Genomic DNA, 18,614 nt, shown 5'->3' with positions numbered 1-18,614 from the left:
ATGTGATCCTTTTTCTCATAAAAATGATTATATAATCATATACCAACTGAAAATGATTATATAATCATATAATCATTTTTAGGAGAAAAAGGATCACATAATCATATAATCATTTTTAAGAGAAAAATGAACCTGCAGACATGAATATTTTTACAATTTTTTTACAGTAGTGTTTGGTTAATCAAAAGACAACTACTCCCCCCCCCCCCCCAGGCCAACTGAAAATTCAAATTTAAATTTTCGACTATACAGTATCGCTCCGCCCTACTGTGTAATACCTATTGGTTATGTTGAAAACATCTGTTTTTAAAAAATCGTACAACAGTCACAAATACATGCAGTGATATAAATGTTGATTAAAACCACGGGGGAGGGGGGAAGGCACCAAATACTGTATCTAAGTAATCCCTACCGTACAGATCGAAGTTATGAGACGATTACCTAAAAAAAAAAAATTGTAACATCACAAAAAGCTGACAATTTCATCTGAAGCCTGATTCGTCTATTTTCAACGTACTTGAAGACTTCCACAAGGGAAGATACTTTTATATAGTAGTAATGAAGCCACCGAAGAAGGCGAGAGGGAAGAACGAGGCAGGGGAAGAGATCTTCTGACAACGGATAAGAAAAGAAACGGATAGAAAAAGTCTAGCCTCGGCGCGCGTTTCGAATCATCGAGGTGTCGGCCCGTTCAACAGCCTTTCTTTACTCGGTTTCGGTTAGCCAGAGTTAAATCGGTGTATCATCGAACCGAGGTGACTCTGCGGACCGGGGTTGTGGATTCTCCGGGTGGCAGTGGCAGCGAGCCAATGTCCGTCGGCCTCATTGAACCGCTATGAAAAGAAACGAGCCGCATACACTTAACGAGATCTCCTTTCTCTTCTGCCTGTGACAGTTGCTTCACCTTTCGTCGTTTAATGTCTACCTAGATATTTCACTGGAAACGAGCAGGATGAAAATAGTGGCATATTCGGAACGGATTCTACGATATTTCAGATTGTAGGCCCACTTTATGGCGAGGCATACTTCCTTCAACGCTTCGGCTATTTTCGGCGAGTCTTTTTCTTAAACAGATGGTCCTTCTATTTGTGACAAACGATTCGATCGCAAACGAGGGTTCAGAACACTTGAAGGGATTAACGCAGGAATATTTTCATTATATCACGTGGACTCTGACTGATGAATATTGTGTTCAATATTAAGTAGCTTATGACGTTACACTCAGCGAGTTTATATTAAGTTTTAATAAGTTGCTTCTTTTTGGCTCGTTTATATACACTTACCGGCCGTTCTGTAATTTACCCACTTTAGCTTTCAGTTCGCACCCTCCGCGATGAGGTGATTGCTCTGACTTTATATAGGTACCTGCAATAAAGTGTTAGATACCCCGAGCCTTCGCAACGTCTAAATCTGGTTACTGCCACCCATTTCGATCGTTAACCACTTTCTGCGCGACTTTCCCTTGCACCGTGTCTGGTCATCGTCACCCGCTTGGACCCTTAGACCTCTTCAGGCGCACGTGCCTCAGCCGGAAACAAGCGGATTAGACCGTGGGCCTCAAGGCCCTTCTTCCAACCGAAATCGCGTCAAACGTGGAAAGTAACTTTCTCCAGCAACGCCACTTCCACCCTCGCCAATAACCAATCCCAGTTTTTACTTCCTCACCCTCGCAGTAGTAACCACCAATAGCATTCCTCAGTTTGTCGACGTTCTTTTCGAATCTCGCGAACGAGAGTCAGCAAGCTCTGGTACTTTGTACAGTCAAGTCGCCTCCAATAGGCTGTTTAATAAAGACGTGCTTTTGTTAGGAACAAGCGTTTGAATTTATTCCTCCCCGGGTTCACGACAAAAGATATTGCATCGCTACCAGCCGAGGAGAAACTAAACGCCAGATAAAGTCGAACGTATCACGAGGAATTATATTTATTAGACTTATCACCACTTGTCCCGTGTACTTAGGGCTACCATCTGTCCGGGTTTCCTCGGATTTGTCGTCTTTTTTAGGGCGTCCAGGGACGTCCGGGGGGATTTTCTGTAGTGATCCGGCTTTTTCGATGCCGCTCGCTCAAAAAGTCTTAAACATTTTATCTTTATTTCATGATTGCGATTACAGTCTATAATTTACAGAAATTTTCGTCCTGGGGTATCGTACTTAATATAAGAAATAATTAAAACTGTCTGGAGCTTTAATGCCCTCTGTCCTAGATTATTGATTTTACGGATGGCAGCCCTGGTTCCGTGATACTTAGTTTGTCAAAATCATGGGTTGCAAGTATCCTTGTTCGGGGGAGTTACAAAAATGGACGCTACCTAAATTCTGAGCTCAAGGTTTTTGTTAGAATGTGTGATCGACGGAGGCTTACGGAAGAGATTCCCCAATCTCTATATGTATGTTGTGGATAGCGCCCAGAACTTTCGACGCTCCTTTTCATTATAGCAGTTAGGCTTAGTCTTTGTGTTGATGTATAACGCAACAGGAACGTTGCTGTCGCGAGCCTAAATCAGTTCTTTATATATATAAATAATAATTATATATATTTATAATTATATAATAACTCTATTGATCTATACACTTCTAGACACTAATATGCTGTCAGTTTTATTAAGCAAACGACCCACGTACTGTTTTGCAAACTCGTTTGTCAAACTGCATAGATGTAGGAAGTACTGCGATCGCGGTTAGCAGGAGGCGACTTTGAAGTCCCATAAATTTGCCAACTAAATTTGTTACCTTTTTTTCGTTTGTCAGGTACATCCGCAATGTAATTATACTAGAAATAAGAAAATCCTTGGTTTTTTTTATTTCAGGGAAGAATTGGGGCCTCCAACATAATCGCATATTTGCAACTCCGGCGCGCGAGTCCCTACAAACGTGTTCATATAGGTATCTCCATTTCTACCGAACACTTTGTAACGAAAAAATTCATTTTTATTGTTTAAATGTGAACTAAAAGACCCTGAAAGTTTGGAAAAGATCCGCGTAACAGTTTCTTAGAAAAAAAATCCCCAAAATCATGTTATTCTCAGCGTCCTAAATATCACTCCTCCTTAAGGGGGTATACTCGTTTGAACCCTCGGAAAATGTATACATTTTGTGGATTTTTTTACAAGTCAACGGCTTCACGATGATTTCCCGTTTTTTAACTATCTGTACGCAGTATTATGAACTAATTAAAAAAAAGTTTCTCCTTTTACTAAGGAGAATTTAATCTTCTATATTGTCTCTTACATTTCTATGGGAGAGTTATCAATGGATAGGCGATGCTTCTCCGATGAAAGTGAATCCAAACGTGACCTGATCCGAGCTATCTTTAATTGCACGTGATTAGAAATACACACTTCTAAATTCCGTAGACTAATTATACATTATACGTTACGTATGATTAAGAATAGTCCGAAGAACGAGGTCGAGTTTACACTCACTTTCATCGGGAGAATCTCACCAATCCATTGGTAATACTCTCATGAAGACCTAATACAGGATACAGAAATTGCAATTTTTATCATTGGATGATTCATTGTGGGGGTTGAATACTGAGCGAACGAAGGATCACTGATGCAGCGCGGTGGGATACAAATAAAAGTCCGAGCTTGGCGTGTTTTCAAAGCAAATATTCCGGGACCCTGGGACAATACTTTCTACGGTGTCTAGAAAATATCGGCATGAAAACACGCCGAAGCCGTGGCACAGGGTAGAAATCCGTCGGCGTGAAAACACGCTGGCGCCACTCGAAGTGGTATTATGAATTTCCTAGATTCTGGATAGAAGGCAGGAATATAGGAGATGTGATTTTTGATTAGTGGGAATTATTTTCCCGAAACTTTCGAAAAAGATACGAACGTGTCTCGGGGAGCATTAGGGGATCTGGATGTAGAAGGCAGACGTGCTGGATATTTACTCACCTCCATCGTTTGCGAGTGGTGAAGGGCTTTAATGGCGTTAATGGCGTACTGTTTACTAGCGAAGGTAACAAAGGCACAGGCTTTACTCTTCCCGGTGCTGTCCCTCAGCACCGAACACTCTTCGATAGTTCCGTAGACACTAAACATGTTCCTCACGTCATTCTCCGTGAACTTCTTTGACAGCATACCAACGAACAGCTTGCGTTCTGAAACAAGAGATCACAACACAATCAGCATCTCTGTTAAACGTTTTCGCCATGTTTTAAATCAATGCTGCTGAATTTAAGCTCCAGAACTGGGGCACCATTTCCCACTCTGTTTCCGTCATCATGCGTATGAACGCTAGGTGATTCCGTATTGCGTCTCGTGTTTCATACAAACAAAATATGTGTCTGACATTGTAAGGTAACAGAGATACCCTAAGCCTCAGTTCGATGTGTAGTATATTTGGAAATATCTACCAGTTCGTTTCAGACGAATAAAAAATTACGGCAGCTGGTGGGAGGAAATAAAATTGCATAACATCGTAGGGAAACTAATAAACTTCTATACTTCAAACTCTCAGTAATAATAAAAAAAGAAAAAGTGACAGAAATTTTGGTCTAAATGAATAATGACAGGAAGCATCGATTTCGTTAAGGAGGTTCGATACCGGAGCAAAAATAATAAGAAATCTTGGAAAAGTGTTTTCATCTAATGTCCAAAGTGTAGTCCGCATTGTGTTAAAATTTCAAGTCGATTGACAGCACGGTTTATGAAAAAATTGAAATCAAAGTTGCGCTCTTATACGCAGGCTGTTATGGGAGAAGCGATAAAATTTCTATAAAATGTTACACAGAGTCGTTAAAAATAGTGAGAAAGTCCTAAAAAATGTTGCAATGAAAAGCTTAAGTATTCCTATGAAATTCTAAAAAAAAAATTGGACATTTACCGTACGGTTTATTAGATAATTGAATAAATAGACAGCAATGTGCTGGTATTTTTGGAACTGCCTGAAGGAACTGTTTGAAACGTGGCAACGCTGTACGCCAGGTAGTCATCTATACAGTGTATACTTGTACAAAGGATACAGTAAATATTTGTAAAAATACTACCAAGCTGTAAACATGTATTTAGTAATTTGTTGCGACGCCACAAGTGTAAAGTGGAAAGAGACAAAAAGATGGACGCAAAGCGACGTTGCCGCATTTCGCTCATATATTTTAACATCGATCAAAGGGAAAAGGACACCCGAAATGCACCCATTTTTGAAGATGTCTTTCAATTTATTTCCAAAACTAAGGGTCTAGGAGAAAATCTGACTGTACCACGCGATTTAGCAGACATTTTTCCATCGAAAAGCATCAACAGAAGTGGTAAGTCACGCTTTGTTTTCAATACAGAAGCGAAATAGTTTGGCAAAACGTGCGGCGTCGACAGTCGGAGTCAAAGGCGGCGCGCGACCCACTGTCGCTTAGCGTAACACAATCGCTCAATGCGCGTGACTACCACAGTCGACGTCACACGTTTTGCCAAACTATTTCGCTTCTGTATTGAAAACAAAGCGTGACTTACCACTTCTGTTGATGCTTTTCGATGGAAAAATGTCTGCTAAATCGCGTGGTACAGTCAGATTTTCTCCTAGACCCTTAGTTTTGGAAATAAATTGAAAGATATCTTCAAAATGGGTGCATTTCGGGTGTCCTTTTCCCTTTAATCGTTGCTTAAACATATTTAAATGTTCATAATCCAATAATAACTTATATCGCGGTATTCAAGAGGGTACATAGAATAATTTGACGGAACAAGCAACCGAATAACTATTACAGTTTCAACACAAAAGATGTTCAAAGTTGAAAATTTGCAGTTTTTTTCGAAATCGAATTTCTCAAAAACTGAGGGTGATGGCGACAAACGATTTGCGGATTCGTTTTCATGGCACCAAAAGCTATAAGAAGCGATCAATGTTTTTCGTTATACCCGACATGTTGACAATATTGAGGGCGTGGCGCCAGATATAAGGTAGGTCTGGTACATGGGGATGGCAGAATACAAGAATTGGCACGCTCTATCTGCGTGCAAACTTTAAGCTCTAAACCTATATAGGTGTCTAATTATAGATTATATTTAACTATAATTTTTAATTTTAATTTTTACAGCCACTGGCATGCGTAAGTCTCTTTATTGCAACCAACGCGTTTTGGGGGTTTAAAGTGGAAATTCACCACATACCAGAATTGCCTGGTACAAAGAGACGTTAATCAACATCATACATAGCCCTACTGACCATCTCTATCATTAATGCATATATTCATATTCATTTACAGTCGAACCTAGATAACTTGAACCTCGATAATTCGAACCTCGATGACTCAAAAACCTCAATAAATCGAAAACCTCAATAACTCGGAAAACCTCAATAAATCGAAAACCTCAATAACTCGAAAACCTCAATAACTCGAAAACCTCAATAACTCGAAAACCTCAATAACTCGAAAACCTCAGTAACTCGAAAACCTCAATAACTCGAAAACCTTAATAACTCGAAAACCTTAACAACTCGAAAACCTTAACAACTCGAAAATCTCAATAATTCGAAAACCTCAATAACTTGAAAACCTCAATAACTCGAAAACCTCAATAACTCGAAAACCTCAATAACTCGAAAACCTCAATAACTCGAAAACCTCAATAACTCGAAAACCTCAATAACTCAAAACCTTAATACCTCGAAAACCTCTATAAGACGAAAATTTTCTTCATTCCCTTCCGTTCCGCTGTAAACAACTATATTTTGTATGTTAAATTATGTATTTAACCTCTACAACTCGAATGTAGAAGAACTCCGACCTCTACAAGTCGAAATTTCGTAGAAACATCTCAAAATATTGAGGAAAATGTTTTCCCTACATTATTCACGATTAAAAATGCTATTGATTTACAATAATACTAAAAGTCTAACACAAAGCAAAATCACAATTTTTTGTTAAATATGCAATAAAGAGTAATATTTCGAGCATAAAATGTGTTTAATAACTATTTTTATACATGTAGGTATTTGTATATGCAGTACATAAGTTGTAGATATATTCGATTATAGTATACAACAAACAATTGACCTTTAAAACACGAATTTGTCTTGCTTAACAGCTTCAGAAGTCGAAAAATGAACAGTCACACGAAGCCTCTATAAGTCGAATTTTCGTTTGTTGAACCTCTCTTACTCAAGAACTCGACAAACAGAAACCTCTGCCATTCCAAGATTATTTTCCCTCCCCTTCAGACTCGAGTTATTGATATTCGACTAGCTATTAATTTTTATTTTTATTTATAAGTTTGTTATTACCTATACGCGAGTTAACAGACCACCCCTTACATAAAAGCTTGGGCCATCCACCCAGTTGGGTCCACGTTAAACTCAACGTCTGCTAAATGTAAATTACATGCGCAAATTTCCAAAGATTCCCTTTCGCATCGTCGTACAGTTCACTCGCAGAAAAATGGACAGAGAACATCGACGCAAACCTATTGTAATTGCGCACGTTACTGCGTGTTTAACATGCTGGGGGAAATAAAAGCATGATTAAAGAAAAAAAAAGAAGCGGAGATTCAGGCGCGCGCGTCGGCGCGTGTTCGTCGCGCTCTGTTGCAGCTACGTGCACGTGGCTTAATAGGATTAATAAATAGGAGTAACAGTTCTCTTAATTGCGATGCTAATGATAAACGGGTGATTATCTACCAGAGACTAGCTGCTCGTTCTGAAAATAGGCTGAACCTTCTAATTAATTCAGTCTAGGGGGTCGAGCTCTTGAGTAACGCTGCCATTCGTCACGCTGCCGTCTTCGCCTATAATGCGGCCGATCAGCTATGGCTATTTGACGTTGACAGAATCGAGGAGAGGGCCAGTCAATATTTGTTTAGGACCAGGTGAAAAGCTTCACCCGGGGAGAAGCCGCTTATGTAAATTCAGCGCCGCGCAGGGTCCACCGGTTCGAGTGACGGAAAGTAGCTGCATTTCGGACTGTCTCTATCGCACTCGCTTCCCTCGCCCTTTCGCAGGGCCCTGCCACCCCCTCGCACGCTTTGCAATCTCCATACACGCTTTTTCACGCGCACCTCCCGCCGACCGATATACACCTCTCCTACGAGCCTCTCCTGCGCATTAATACCGCCAGCTTGTGCAACGTTCATCCAGCGGAAAAGTACCTTTCGATTCGCTTTGGGAAGAAAGCCGCCAATGCAATGTCGTCGGCAGTTGAAATTGACGGCGGTCGATGAACTTTCTGTCTCTCGGACGTGTATAATTGATACAGTTCGAATGAATAGAAAGTGCGGGCTCTTTGCATATTTCTCTTTATCATTCCGCGTGCCATGGTCGCCGACAGAGAAAGCGTATAGAGTGATACGCGCGTAATATACGGGGTGGGTTAATTGAAAGCGCCGTCTGAAGAGACGCTGTCGGTTTGTTGGCTCTAGGGAAACGCGGTTGTGGACCAAATTGCGCGTACTTTGAAATTATAATTGCAGGATTATTAAGTTTAATTTCTTGGTGTGGGTACTTTATAGTTGTGAAAATTTTTTGAATTTCAAAGAGAAATTGACAAACCTTTGGCATGGATGAAGCGATAAGATTCTGTTTTTTCAGTGACATATTTTTTTATTAGATACTCTTATGTCGTTATTGTACACACCCAAAAGCTCAGTCAGATCAGTTTGTTAGTTCAATAGTTGTAATTTTTTTAAAATAAGTTAACACCTATATTTCGAACAGCTGTAAGATCCACAATTTTTGACGTTTTGAAAAATGCTTCTAGATATTTTTACACATATCCAAGTTTTACCTAAATCTGAAATGTTACTTCGCAAAGTGTCCCATTTCGCATGGAATGACCTTATAGGTACGTATTGGGTGTAACCATTTTTCACGTTTCTGAGAAAACCGCGCGTTTGCGACATACGGTTCATTTAAAACTTTTCCTCCTTTTAAGCAACAGAATATGCTAATGAAGAAACAAAAAATTAACGTTACTTTTCAATGTTATAAACAATTTTGCGGCACGTAGATTCTCCCCTGAAAGCCGTGGCCATCGTTTTTTAAACACCCTGTACGCATGAAAAATAATAGATGAATACCTGCCATTAGTAAAAACATCTATATTTAATATACTCCTCTTGCTGACTACGTAAATATGATTTGACAGTAGTTTTTCTCTGCTGAAATTCCATATTATAAAATACAGTGGCGAATATAGTCGCTGCTTGTAGTCATCTCGGCCACGATTCTTCCGAGTAATTCTTCGTTCCATTAGCTTGTTATACGTTCTTTGTAAAAAACCAATTAACACCACAGCAATACTAAAATATTTCTTCGCTTCTCAAGCCAGTTGATGTCAACGAATATTTATTTCTAAGAATCAACGAAAAGTTCGCAGACTTCCTCCGCCAAATTAATCGCGCGGTGCAAAAAGTTATTTCCTTAAAAGGGGCGTGGTTTTCAATCAATTAAACAAGCAATACTTGAATACCAGGAGCGTATGCGTGTAGCGACGGTCAAGAGCTCCCCCCCTGCCGAAAGATGAAAATAAACGAAACTGAATATGGAGGGAAGAAAGCAGAGAGGCAGAGGAGTAGAAGGGTAAATGGGCAAAATAGAAGGTTACAGGCAAGGTAGCAGCGCGTATCCGTTGATTGCGCCGCAAACTCGTTGCCCGTTAACGGTTTAATTATTTTCGGTAATCTAATCTGATACCAGTGCTCCTGCTCGGATCAGATTCTACGGCCTATGCGAAGGGCCGTGGAAATGAAATAAAACCTTCCCCCGCGATTATTTTCGATGGAGAAATTTCAAGCCTTCTGGCTCGCGATACTTCCCTCCGATTGCTATATAGCTTCATGCATCACCGCCACTATCACGACGATGGTATCCCGGACATGAGCAAAACTGCGGCCACCGTGGAATGTTTATTAAATACCGAAGACGCTGACTGGGATCTTCCTTTTGGTTCACCGCGTACCGAAATTGTCCGCCCAAAGCCACGAGGACCGGCCAACTTCATATTTGCGCAAAGGTAAAGGGGAAGAATGTACTCCCAGCATTTACAGATCGATCAGGGGTGGAACGCAACGGTGGAGACGGGTTGGTACTTCGGGTACACGGGGGGTGGATCCGTCGCGAAACCTACTCGGTATCGTTGATTTAATTTGGTTGAGGTGGTACGGGGTGGCATGTGTATTAGGGACTCAGAAGGGTTCTATTTAACAGAAAAGTTTATAGAAATGTACTAATTACTGATAGCCTGATCATCATGACGAGATGATCAGAGGATTTTTCAATGTACTCTGCGCAATTGAGTCCAGATGGTCCCAATTGGACCCATTGGTCCCAATGTTCATTTACGTCACTCTTAAGGGGTCATGCTCAGTCAGGAGGCCGAAAAAGGGTGGTCTTTGGAAATTTTTTAACCAAAAGCTGTAACATATTTCTGAAAAATTCTTTTTTCCTTTCAAGGATTGCATCTAGTACCGTGCATCGTATTTTTTTTTATTTAAAAATATTTATCAATAACTAAGTTATAGTCCATCTAACTCGAAGGTTCTTTAAAAAAAGGCTTCTGTGGTGACCGCTGCCGCTCGAAAGTCGATCACCTAAAATAAAAAATTCAAAAGAATTTACTTATTGTATTATATTATCTAGTATTTGAACGAAGGATTTTTTTATCCGATGCTTAGTTTTCTTTTAATTGACGAAAATCAGGCACGATTTATGATAAAAATTGAAACTTTTACTTTAAACATCAGCCATTTGTTCCCAAATCTATATTTCGAAATATCCTTCGCTCAAATACTAGATAATATAATATAATAAGTAAATTGTTTTCAATCTTTTATTTTAGATGATCGACTTTCGAGCAGCAGTGGTCACCGCAGAAGCCTTTTTTTTAGAGAACCTTCGCGTGATGGACAATAACTTAGTTATTGATAAATATTTTTAAATAAAAAAATTACGATGCACGGTACTAGATGCAATCCTTAAAAGGAAAAAAGATTTTCTGAGAAATGTGTTATAGCTTTTGAGTAAAAAATTTCCAAAGTCCACCCTTTTTTTCGGCCTCCTGACTGAGCATGACCCCTTAATTTATCTCCCGAAGGCACACAACGACCATTTAGCAATGCTTCAACTTCTCGTAATCGCAACATCTCATCACAGCTTTAACCCTCATCAACTTCTTCCTCGGACTTTTCTCATTCAAACTCCTCTCTCCAATCTGTTACTCGAGTTACTCGATCATCACACGATTAATTGTAAAATACGTGTTTCATCACGCCGTTAACTAAATGCAATGCACTTATTATAGCTTTATGTTCGAAATGAGTTTTTTCTCAGAAACTAGGGTAGATGTGCAGTTTGTGGCCATTGCACTATTTTTGGCCATATGCATTAATTATCCTATTTTTAAATTGCTTGCAGATCATTATTATGTGGAGAAGTTCGCATCATAAAAAATTTTGTTTAGAACAATACTGCCGTCTTTAGTTAAAATTTCCTATCTAACATTTTGAAACAACCGAGAAAACTGAAGTTTTATCATTTACTTTGTACCGTCCTTATTTTCCTTCATTCAAATTAAAACATGTTGTCATTATTTCGTAACAGCCTAATATAATTTCTTGTAATAGGTGTACCGGTAGGTGATGTATTATTACCGTACCAACTGATTAATTGTTTTAGATAGGATATTATAACCATTTGGAAATAAGTTAGGTTAAATACATTATACTATTTATAAATCTTTACGAAGCACGTAGAGTTTTCTAACTTTAATTAAAAGGTAAAAGGCGTGTGGAACTTCAAGTATTTCAACGTATCTCAAAAAATAAAAAATGCTAGATAGTACAGTTTAACTAAGGAAGGCAGAATATACCGCCAGAAATATAAGATTACACTTATTGCTTACACGGGAAAATATTATATTCTTTAAGTGGCCAAAACTGGTACAATACCTTAAAGTAGCCACAAATGTTACAGGACCAACTAAAACAGTCCGTTCTACACTTTTCACTTATTTTTTTTTCACGAGGAATCGCCATCTGCGTTTGTCGGACCATCTACACATTTTGTATAAAACTTCTTTATATAAAAACTGACAACTCTTGCTATCATTTATCATACTGCAGAAAGGTAACAATTCGATATGTGCCGATACAACGTTTCCCAGCGCAAATACACTGATGTGCATGTTTGTATTATACCAATCGCCAAATCCACTTACCTTTCATCATTCACGAATCCTTTAACGCCCATTTTCCTGGGTGTATTCATTCATTTTCCAATTAACTCACGCGATTTAGGAAGCGCGGCTTGTTTGCAAACGAAATGCCTCGCAGCGCCGGACGTATTTTCTTGTTTTCCGTTTGCGCTTTTCTCGCAGCGTCGATGGCGACCGAGCACAAAACCGCGTAAATATTTGTCAACCAATTTTACGTTTCGCGGACACCATATTTGTGTCCTTAATTAAATCGCGGCGCGCCCATTAAACATTCGCGTTTTCCTATCGAACCGATTCGAGGAGAACCTTCGATCAAATTAAACAACCAGACCACGGGATTAAACGGTGAGAATAATAGTTTTTCATATTTCCGATTTAGCACTCGATCGGTGCCGTTGTCTCACCTTTTCGAATTTCTTAGACATCCCTCTAAAAGCAAAAGCTCGCAAGTTTTCGTGTTGGACTTTTAAATTTTTCATAGCTGCTTTAAGAGGTTCTTGGTTTAACGTTCCAAAGCCTCAGAAGTTTAAGTTTGCTGGTCCAATTTGATTACTAAAACGATGGTTTTAAAGAATCCTAAAACTGAGCTGCCGAGTAGCACGTACGACGTTTTGAAAATATTTGAAAGAGAATTAAGTAAATTACGAAAAAAATGTTTATCTGACCGGGGCAAGTTGATAGATACGTTTTTCAATTTTCAATTTTGTCATTTTTCTTTGAATTAATTGCTTAATGACAAATATGCCAAAATATACTTTGGTCCTTCCTCTTTAATATACCTATTGCAAGTGAAAATTCGAGAAAATACATACAGCATAGTTAGGTAAAAAATGTTATTTTGACGAAAGCAAAATGTATCAATTTACTTCATTACAGATACCTAGGTAATTATGTACTCTTTTCTTTCCAGATGCGGGGGATTAATAACTATCGAGGTGGCGATTAAAACGTCCCTCGGTCGCGACCGCGGGTTTTCAGCGAACGTTACGAAAGATTAGATTTCCGTTACCCCTTGTTTCGTATTCGCCAAGGTAGGAGAGGTCTGGCAGGAATATTCTTGGTCTCTTACCGTCGCCCGGTTCGTGGAGCTCGCAGTCCTTCGCCAGAATGAGAATTAACTTTGTTAATTCAATTCCCAGCTTGGCCACGTTCAAACTAACTGAATTTCAGCTGAGCACAGGCTCTGAACTAGCCGTGTTACTAAGTAGAGTGGCTCTCGGCTTATGTGTAATATATCTGCACACACGGTTTGCGCCGGCCGAGCGATTATGTGCGCCCATATATCGTTTTGATCCTTACTTCCGCGTATGGTGGATATATGAACGGGGCGCAATGGGTGGAAAGAAGTAATTGCTTCGATATGCTGCGGTACATTCTACAAATTCGTCTGCTCTCAAAGTGAGTATTGCGAAAAATTGTGGTGGGATATATGTGGGTGTAGGTACCGGTATTCTAGTACCAATTTTACAAGAAGTCTCGTCCGCTTTCTATGGCGCGTAAAGAAAGAAAATTCTTGAGAACAAACCAGTGGCACTGACAAGGGAGGTTTAGTAATAAGATCACACTATTATTCTGTTATATTAGCTTTATGTTTCTCTTCGTAGTACGCGTAGGGGAGACCGGGGCTAGTTGATGCGTTATTCTGTTTTCAATTTTTTCATTTTTTATTTGAATTAATTCCTTAATAACAAATATGCCAAAATATACTTTGGTCCTTCCTCTTTAATATATAGTAAGCGGAAACATGAGAAAATTCATACAAAATCAATGAAAAAATGTTATTTGGACGAAGGCAATGTGTATCAATTTACTCCACTGCGGGGCTAGTTGATACGTTATTCTGTTTTCAATTTTTTCATTTTTGATTTGAATTAATTCCTTAATAAAAAATACGCCAAAATATACTTTGGTCCTTCCTCTTTAATATATAGTAAACGAAAACTGGGGAAAATATATACAAAATGAATGAAAAAATGTTATTTGGACGAAGGCAATGTGTATCAATTTACTCCACTGCTGGGCTAGTTGATACGTTATTTTGTTTCAATTTTTTTCATTTTTTATTTGAATTAATTCCTTAATAACAAATATGCCAAAATATACTTTGGTCGTTCCTCTTTAATATATAGTAAACGAAAACTGGGGAAAATATATACAAAATGAATGAAAAAATGTTATTTGTACGAAGGCAATGTGTATCAATTTACTCCACTGCGGGGCTAGTTGATACGTTATTTTGTTTCAATTTTTTTCATTCTTTATTTGAATTAATTCCTTAATAACAAATATGCCAAAATATACTTTGGACCTCACTCTTTAATATATAGTAAGCGGAAACATGAGAAAATTCATACAAAATCAATGAAAAAATGTTATTTGGACGAAGGCAATGTGTATCAATTTATTCCACTGCGGGGCTAGTTGATACGTTATTCTGTTTTAAATTTTTTCATTTTTGATTTGAATTAATTCCTTAATAAAAATACGCCAAAATATACTTTGGTCCTTCCTCTTTATTATCTAGTAAACGAAAACTTGAGAAAATACATACAAACTGCATGAAAAAATGTTATTTGGACGATCAATTTGGATGTATCAAAAATATTTACTGTTCCTCCATATAAACGAAAACAGTTAAAAAAAAACGATTGTTAACGTCAATGTTCACACTCGAACGCTGGATCGTAGGAAAAAAATCAGATGGAGCTACATATACACGGTGTCGAGATAATTCGTCTGTATCAACCTGCCCCTGTATCAACTAGCCCCGGTCGCCCCTACTTTATAAGGATTCGAAACCAATGAAATTTCAAATTTGAAATGAACAATTACGCGAGTTGTAAGCCGTATATAGGTAGGGGAGACCGGGATAGGTTGTACAATCTGCCCCGGCATCCCCTACTATCTAAAAAAAAAAGTCCAAGCGCAGTTTGTCACTAAATTTTGAATCGATTTGCCAATGCAGTGGCAATTCCAGCGGTTAATCTTGAATATCGACCAAGAAAACCTGCACTCTCCAATTACAATTCTAATTCGAAACGGTTCGATTCTACCAGAATTCTATTAAGGCGGGGCCATTTAACTCTATTTCTAAACGAACCGAGTCCGTTCCCCATAGCAAGTTAGTGACGGCCTCGTAATCGATCATCGATTTCGGGATTAAAAATTCAACTGAGAAATACATCACGTTCTACCTTCACAAAATTATCAGGCGATCGACCAGCCCGTTCATTGGGACTCGAAGCGTGGCGGGACGTTTGAATGTATCGTCATGTTCCAGGAAGGAAAGGGGTCCTCATAAACGAAAAATTTACGGACCAAATTTACTTACTGTATTCTAATTTTTTCTCTGTAAAATGGGTCTATTATAGTCGCTGCTGTGAGTATGCGTTTCAAACAACAGAGGATGATCCGTCGTTTGTCTTTCATAAGGAAAAACTAAACCTTTAAGATGAGATATTAGGGTTCTCGTTAGGTTAGGCGGTAAATCGTCGAATATCCGTTACACGAGCTTAAACGAGCTTACGCGTTTCCGTACAAGCACACGGCTAAGGGAATTATGCTCGTAAACTTCTCTCCCCCCTCTCTCGCTCTCTCTCTCTCTCTCTCTCTCCCCTCTCTCTCTCGCTCTCTCTCTCTCCAGCTCCCTCTCATAATTTATTCTTTCGCGGCACGAGGAGAACGTTCACGTCGAAAGGAACACCACCTGCCAAGAGCGGGGGGTTGAAACCAACCATTAACACGACGATCGTTGTAATAATCTCACGTTAGCAGGCTATTTTTAGGCCTGCTAGATTTACGACCGCTAACCCTTCTCTTTCTCCTCTATTTAATTCTATCTCTTCCTCCCTTCCCGAGGGCTTCCACCCTCATTTTATCCGCGTCTCTTTGAAGAGTTTCTCGTAACCTAATTGCGTCCAGGGTGATTATTGAATTTATATTATTTCACGGCTTTAACAACTGAATGGTACGACCCCCTCTTTTCGGCTCGTTGTGGCTTTTTCACGGAATAATTATTTATCACTCCCTACAGTAGTGGAATGAATTGTTTATTACAGCAATAGCAAGCGAATTCGAGTAGACTTCAGATTTCCTGGTAATATGATTTAGTGAAATGATATTAGGGGCTAGTTTTTATTGCGTTAAGAAAAGACAGAGACCTCGAAGTGCAAAATGTTAATTGAAAATGTCAATTGGAAAAGAAATATTAAGGAACGCAAATTTTTGATTTGTTACGATTATCATAGGATTATCGATTTTTAGAAACATAAAAATTGAAGAAGGAAAGGAAATATGAAAAGTGGAAATGAAAATTTCTTCACATCTTTGAATGCATTGTAAATATAAACAAAAATTCCCGAGACATAAATTAACCCTAGTGTACTTCAGTTATTATTTTGCAAGAAAAATTCCCCCACATTAATGTGAGTTTTCCGTCGTTCCTCTGTGTGGCTGTGATAAATATTACTACAATTTATAGGATGGATACGGGACCATGGCGGAACCAAAACTAAGATGATTTTTCCTGCCGGAATGCATAAAAACGACAGTCCAATTTCTCTCCCATGAAGTTTCATTTTTAAGAAGAGTGACGTCGAGCATCAATCATGTACGCGTGCTGTTGACTAAGAGCTTTGGGATTAATGATTCGTGCTACTATAACGTAAGACGATGAAACCTTTTTTAGTAGCATACTAAGAACCACTAATTGCGAATACATTAAATCTCGCAAATAAACGTAAATTTTCGCGTACAGATCAGAATAAGATTGCTAATTTTCGAGGGCCAGAAAATATGAGAAATCCTCCGTGGAGGGAGCTTCTTTTCAATTCCCATGGATTAGACTTAAGGTAATTGGAACGAAGATGCCAAAGGTTCCTTATTAAAATAAAAAAATGAATGTATGAGCCGTTTATTTTGAAAGTGGCCTAAGTCCATTTGTCAATTTTTTTGTTGTTGACGGTAGTAACATGACAACTTGAACTTAGTATTGAAAATTTATATATAATTTTTTTTTTAAATATAAACTTTTAATATATATATATATATATATAATATATATATATATATATATATATATATATATATATATATATAATTCTATCAAATCAACAAACTTTATTTGTTATCTAAATCATATACTATGAAACGAACACTAATAAATTAAAAAAAACTACATGTTAACCCATAAAAACAGTAATCCTTCTCACACACAATTCGGCATCTTACCCCAATATAAAAAAAAAATATTCGTTACGCATCTTAATCTGATTGTGATATCATTTCAAGCCGAATGAAACGTTAGAAAAGATGCAAACGAAACAAAAAAGAGCGTGGTATTTGTTGATCGCTACAATTTTCACAAGTATTACCAAAAGAAGTGCATGTCTCGTGCAACCACTCTTAGCAAATGATGCAGGAAATCCAATCCACTTTGGGTCCATTCCTGTCGCCATAGTAGGCACCCATTACAAGCAATACCAAAATCCTCTTATATCACTGTTGATCATCTGAACTGTGAATTGTGATCCGAAATTAACGGTGTGAAATCGTCCTCATCATTGCCACATTCTTCATAGGCCGTTTTTCGTCCCTTAGCTTGCTTTCCTTTTAGTGTTCTTTTTTTTATAGTACCTACTAGCGTCCCCGCGTCGGCTTTGCCCGAGACATTAGCATGACTACTTCATGTTTATTATAATTAATATCTTTTAAGGAACTTAAGTATTTTTAAAAAAAAGATTAATTTCCTCATAATATTTTAGAAAAGATGACATTCTCTCCTTTGGGAGATTTACTTTTCCTCCAGCGCAACATGTACCAGGCGCTTCTTCGTTCCATGTTAATAAAGCGTTTTATAAACATGCTACATAGCCTATGTCCGTCCTAGAGTATCCCGGAGTAACGTGTTAAAATTTGAGGAAGCTCGGTTCGATAGGTCTTGAATTTTGCGGGAACATAAAAGTCGGCTCTCTGTCTTTATGTAATAGTATACCTAGATATGTTTTTGGTCGTGTGATTGATGTAGAAACGGTAATTTTGGGGCATCAAAGCGAAGAAGTTGACTCGTGCAATTCGATGCAATTGAAAGTTGCACGATGGTTGTTCGACGGCGAGTCAGCCATGTTCATAGGTGTAAACGTTGATTTGGGCACAGGTATGCGGCTGGTCATTAGTATGTCGCCGGCAGAATGCGCAGGAAGTGACGTCAAAAGAGAGGCAGCGATTTATAGAGAGCCGCGAATTCCGATTAGTGAAACGTTTCAGCCCGAGCAGCTGAGTCCGACTGTAAATTTTCATTTGAAAAAGCCGAACGCGAGCGGAATTCTTCCCTTCCGAGGCACGCACTCCCGCGCAGTTCCCCTTTTTCACAAATTCAACGCGTAGAGAATTGTACTCCGCGCCGCGATACCTGCCCGAGAAACGGCTCTCGGAAATCTGTGTCAATGCGCGAAACATAAATAAATG

General features: G+C 38.7%; 1 protein-coding gene across 17 annotated transcripts in view; it reads right to left on the bottom strand.

The window, feature by feature from the left end:
* The window catches only part of LOC143375392 (CUGBP Elav-like family member 1-A), a 628,399-nt gene that overhangs the window by 29,169 nt on the left and 580,616 nt on the right, over positions 1-18,614 (bottom strand). For all 17 annotated transcript variants that reach the window (XR_013086888.1, XM_076824544.1, XM_076824485.1 and 14 more), the window contains one exon: positions 3,904-4,109. Coding sequence is in view for 16 of the 17 variants with exons in the window: in XM_076824544.1 (XP_076680659.1) it covers positions 3,904-4,109 (206 nt within the window). In the remaining variant the exon portion in view is untranslated. The remainder of the gene's footprint in view (positions 1-3,903; positions 4,110-18,614) is intronic.

Source organism: Andrena cerasifolii, chromosome 1, assembly GCF_050908995.1.
Source record: "Andrena cerasifolii isolate SP2316 chromosome 1, iyAndCera1_principal, whole genome shotgun sequence".
Lineage (NCBI taxonomy): Eukaryota > Metazoa > Arthropoda > Insecta > Hymenoptera > Andrenidae > Andrena > Andrena cerasifolii.
This window is presented reverse-complemented; position numbering and strand designations above follow the sequence as displayed.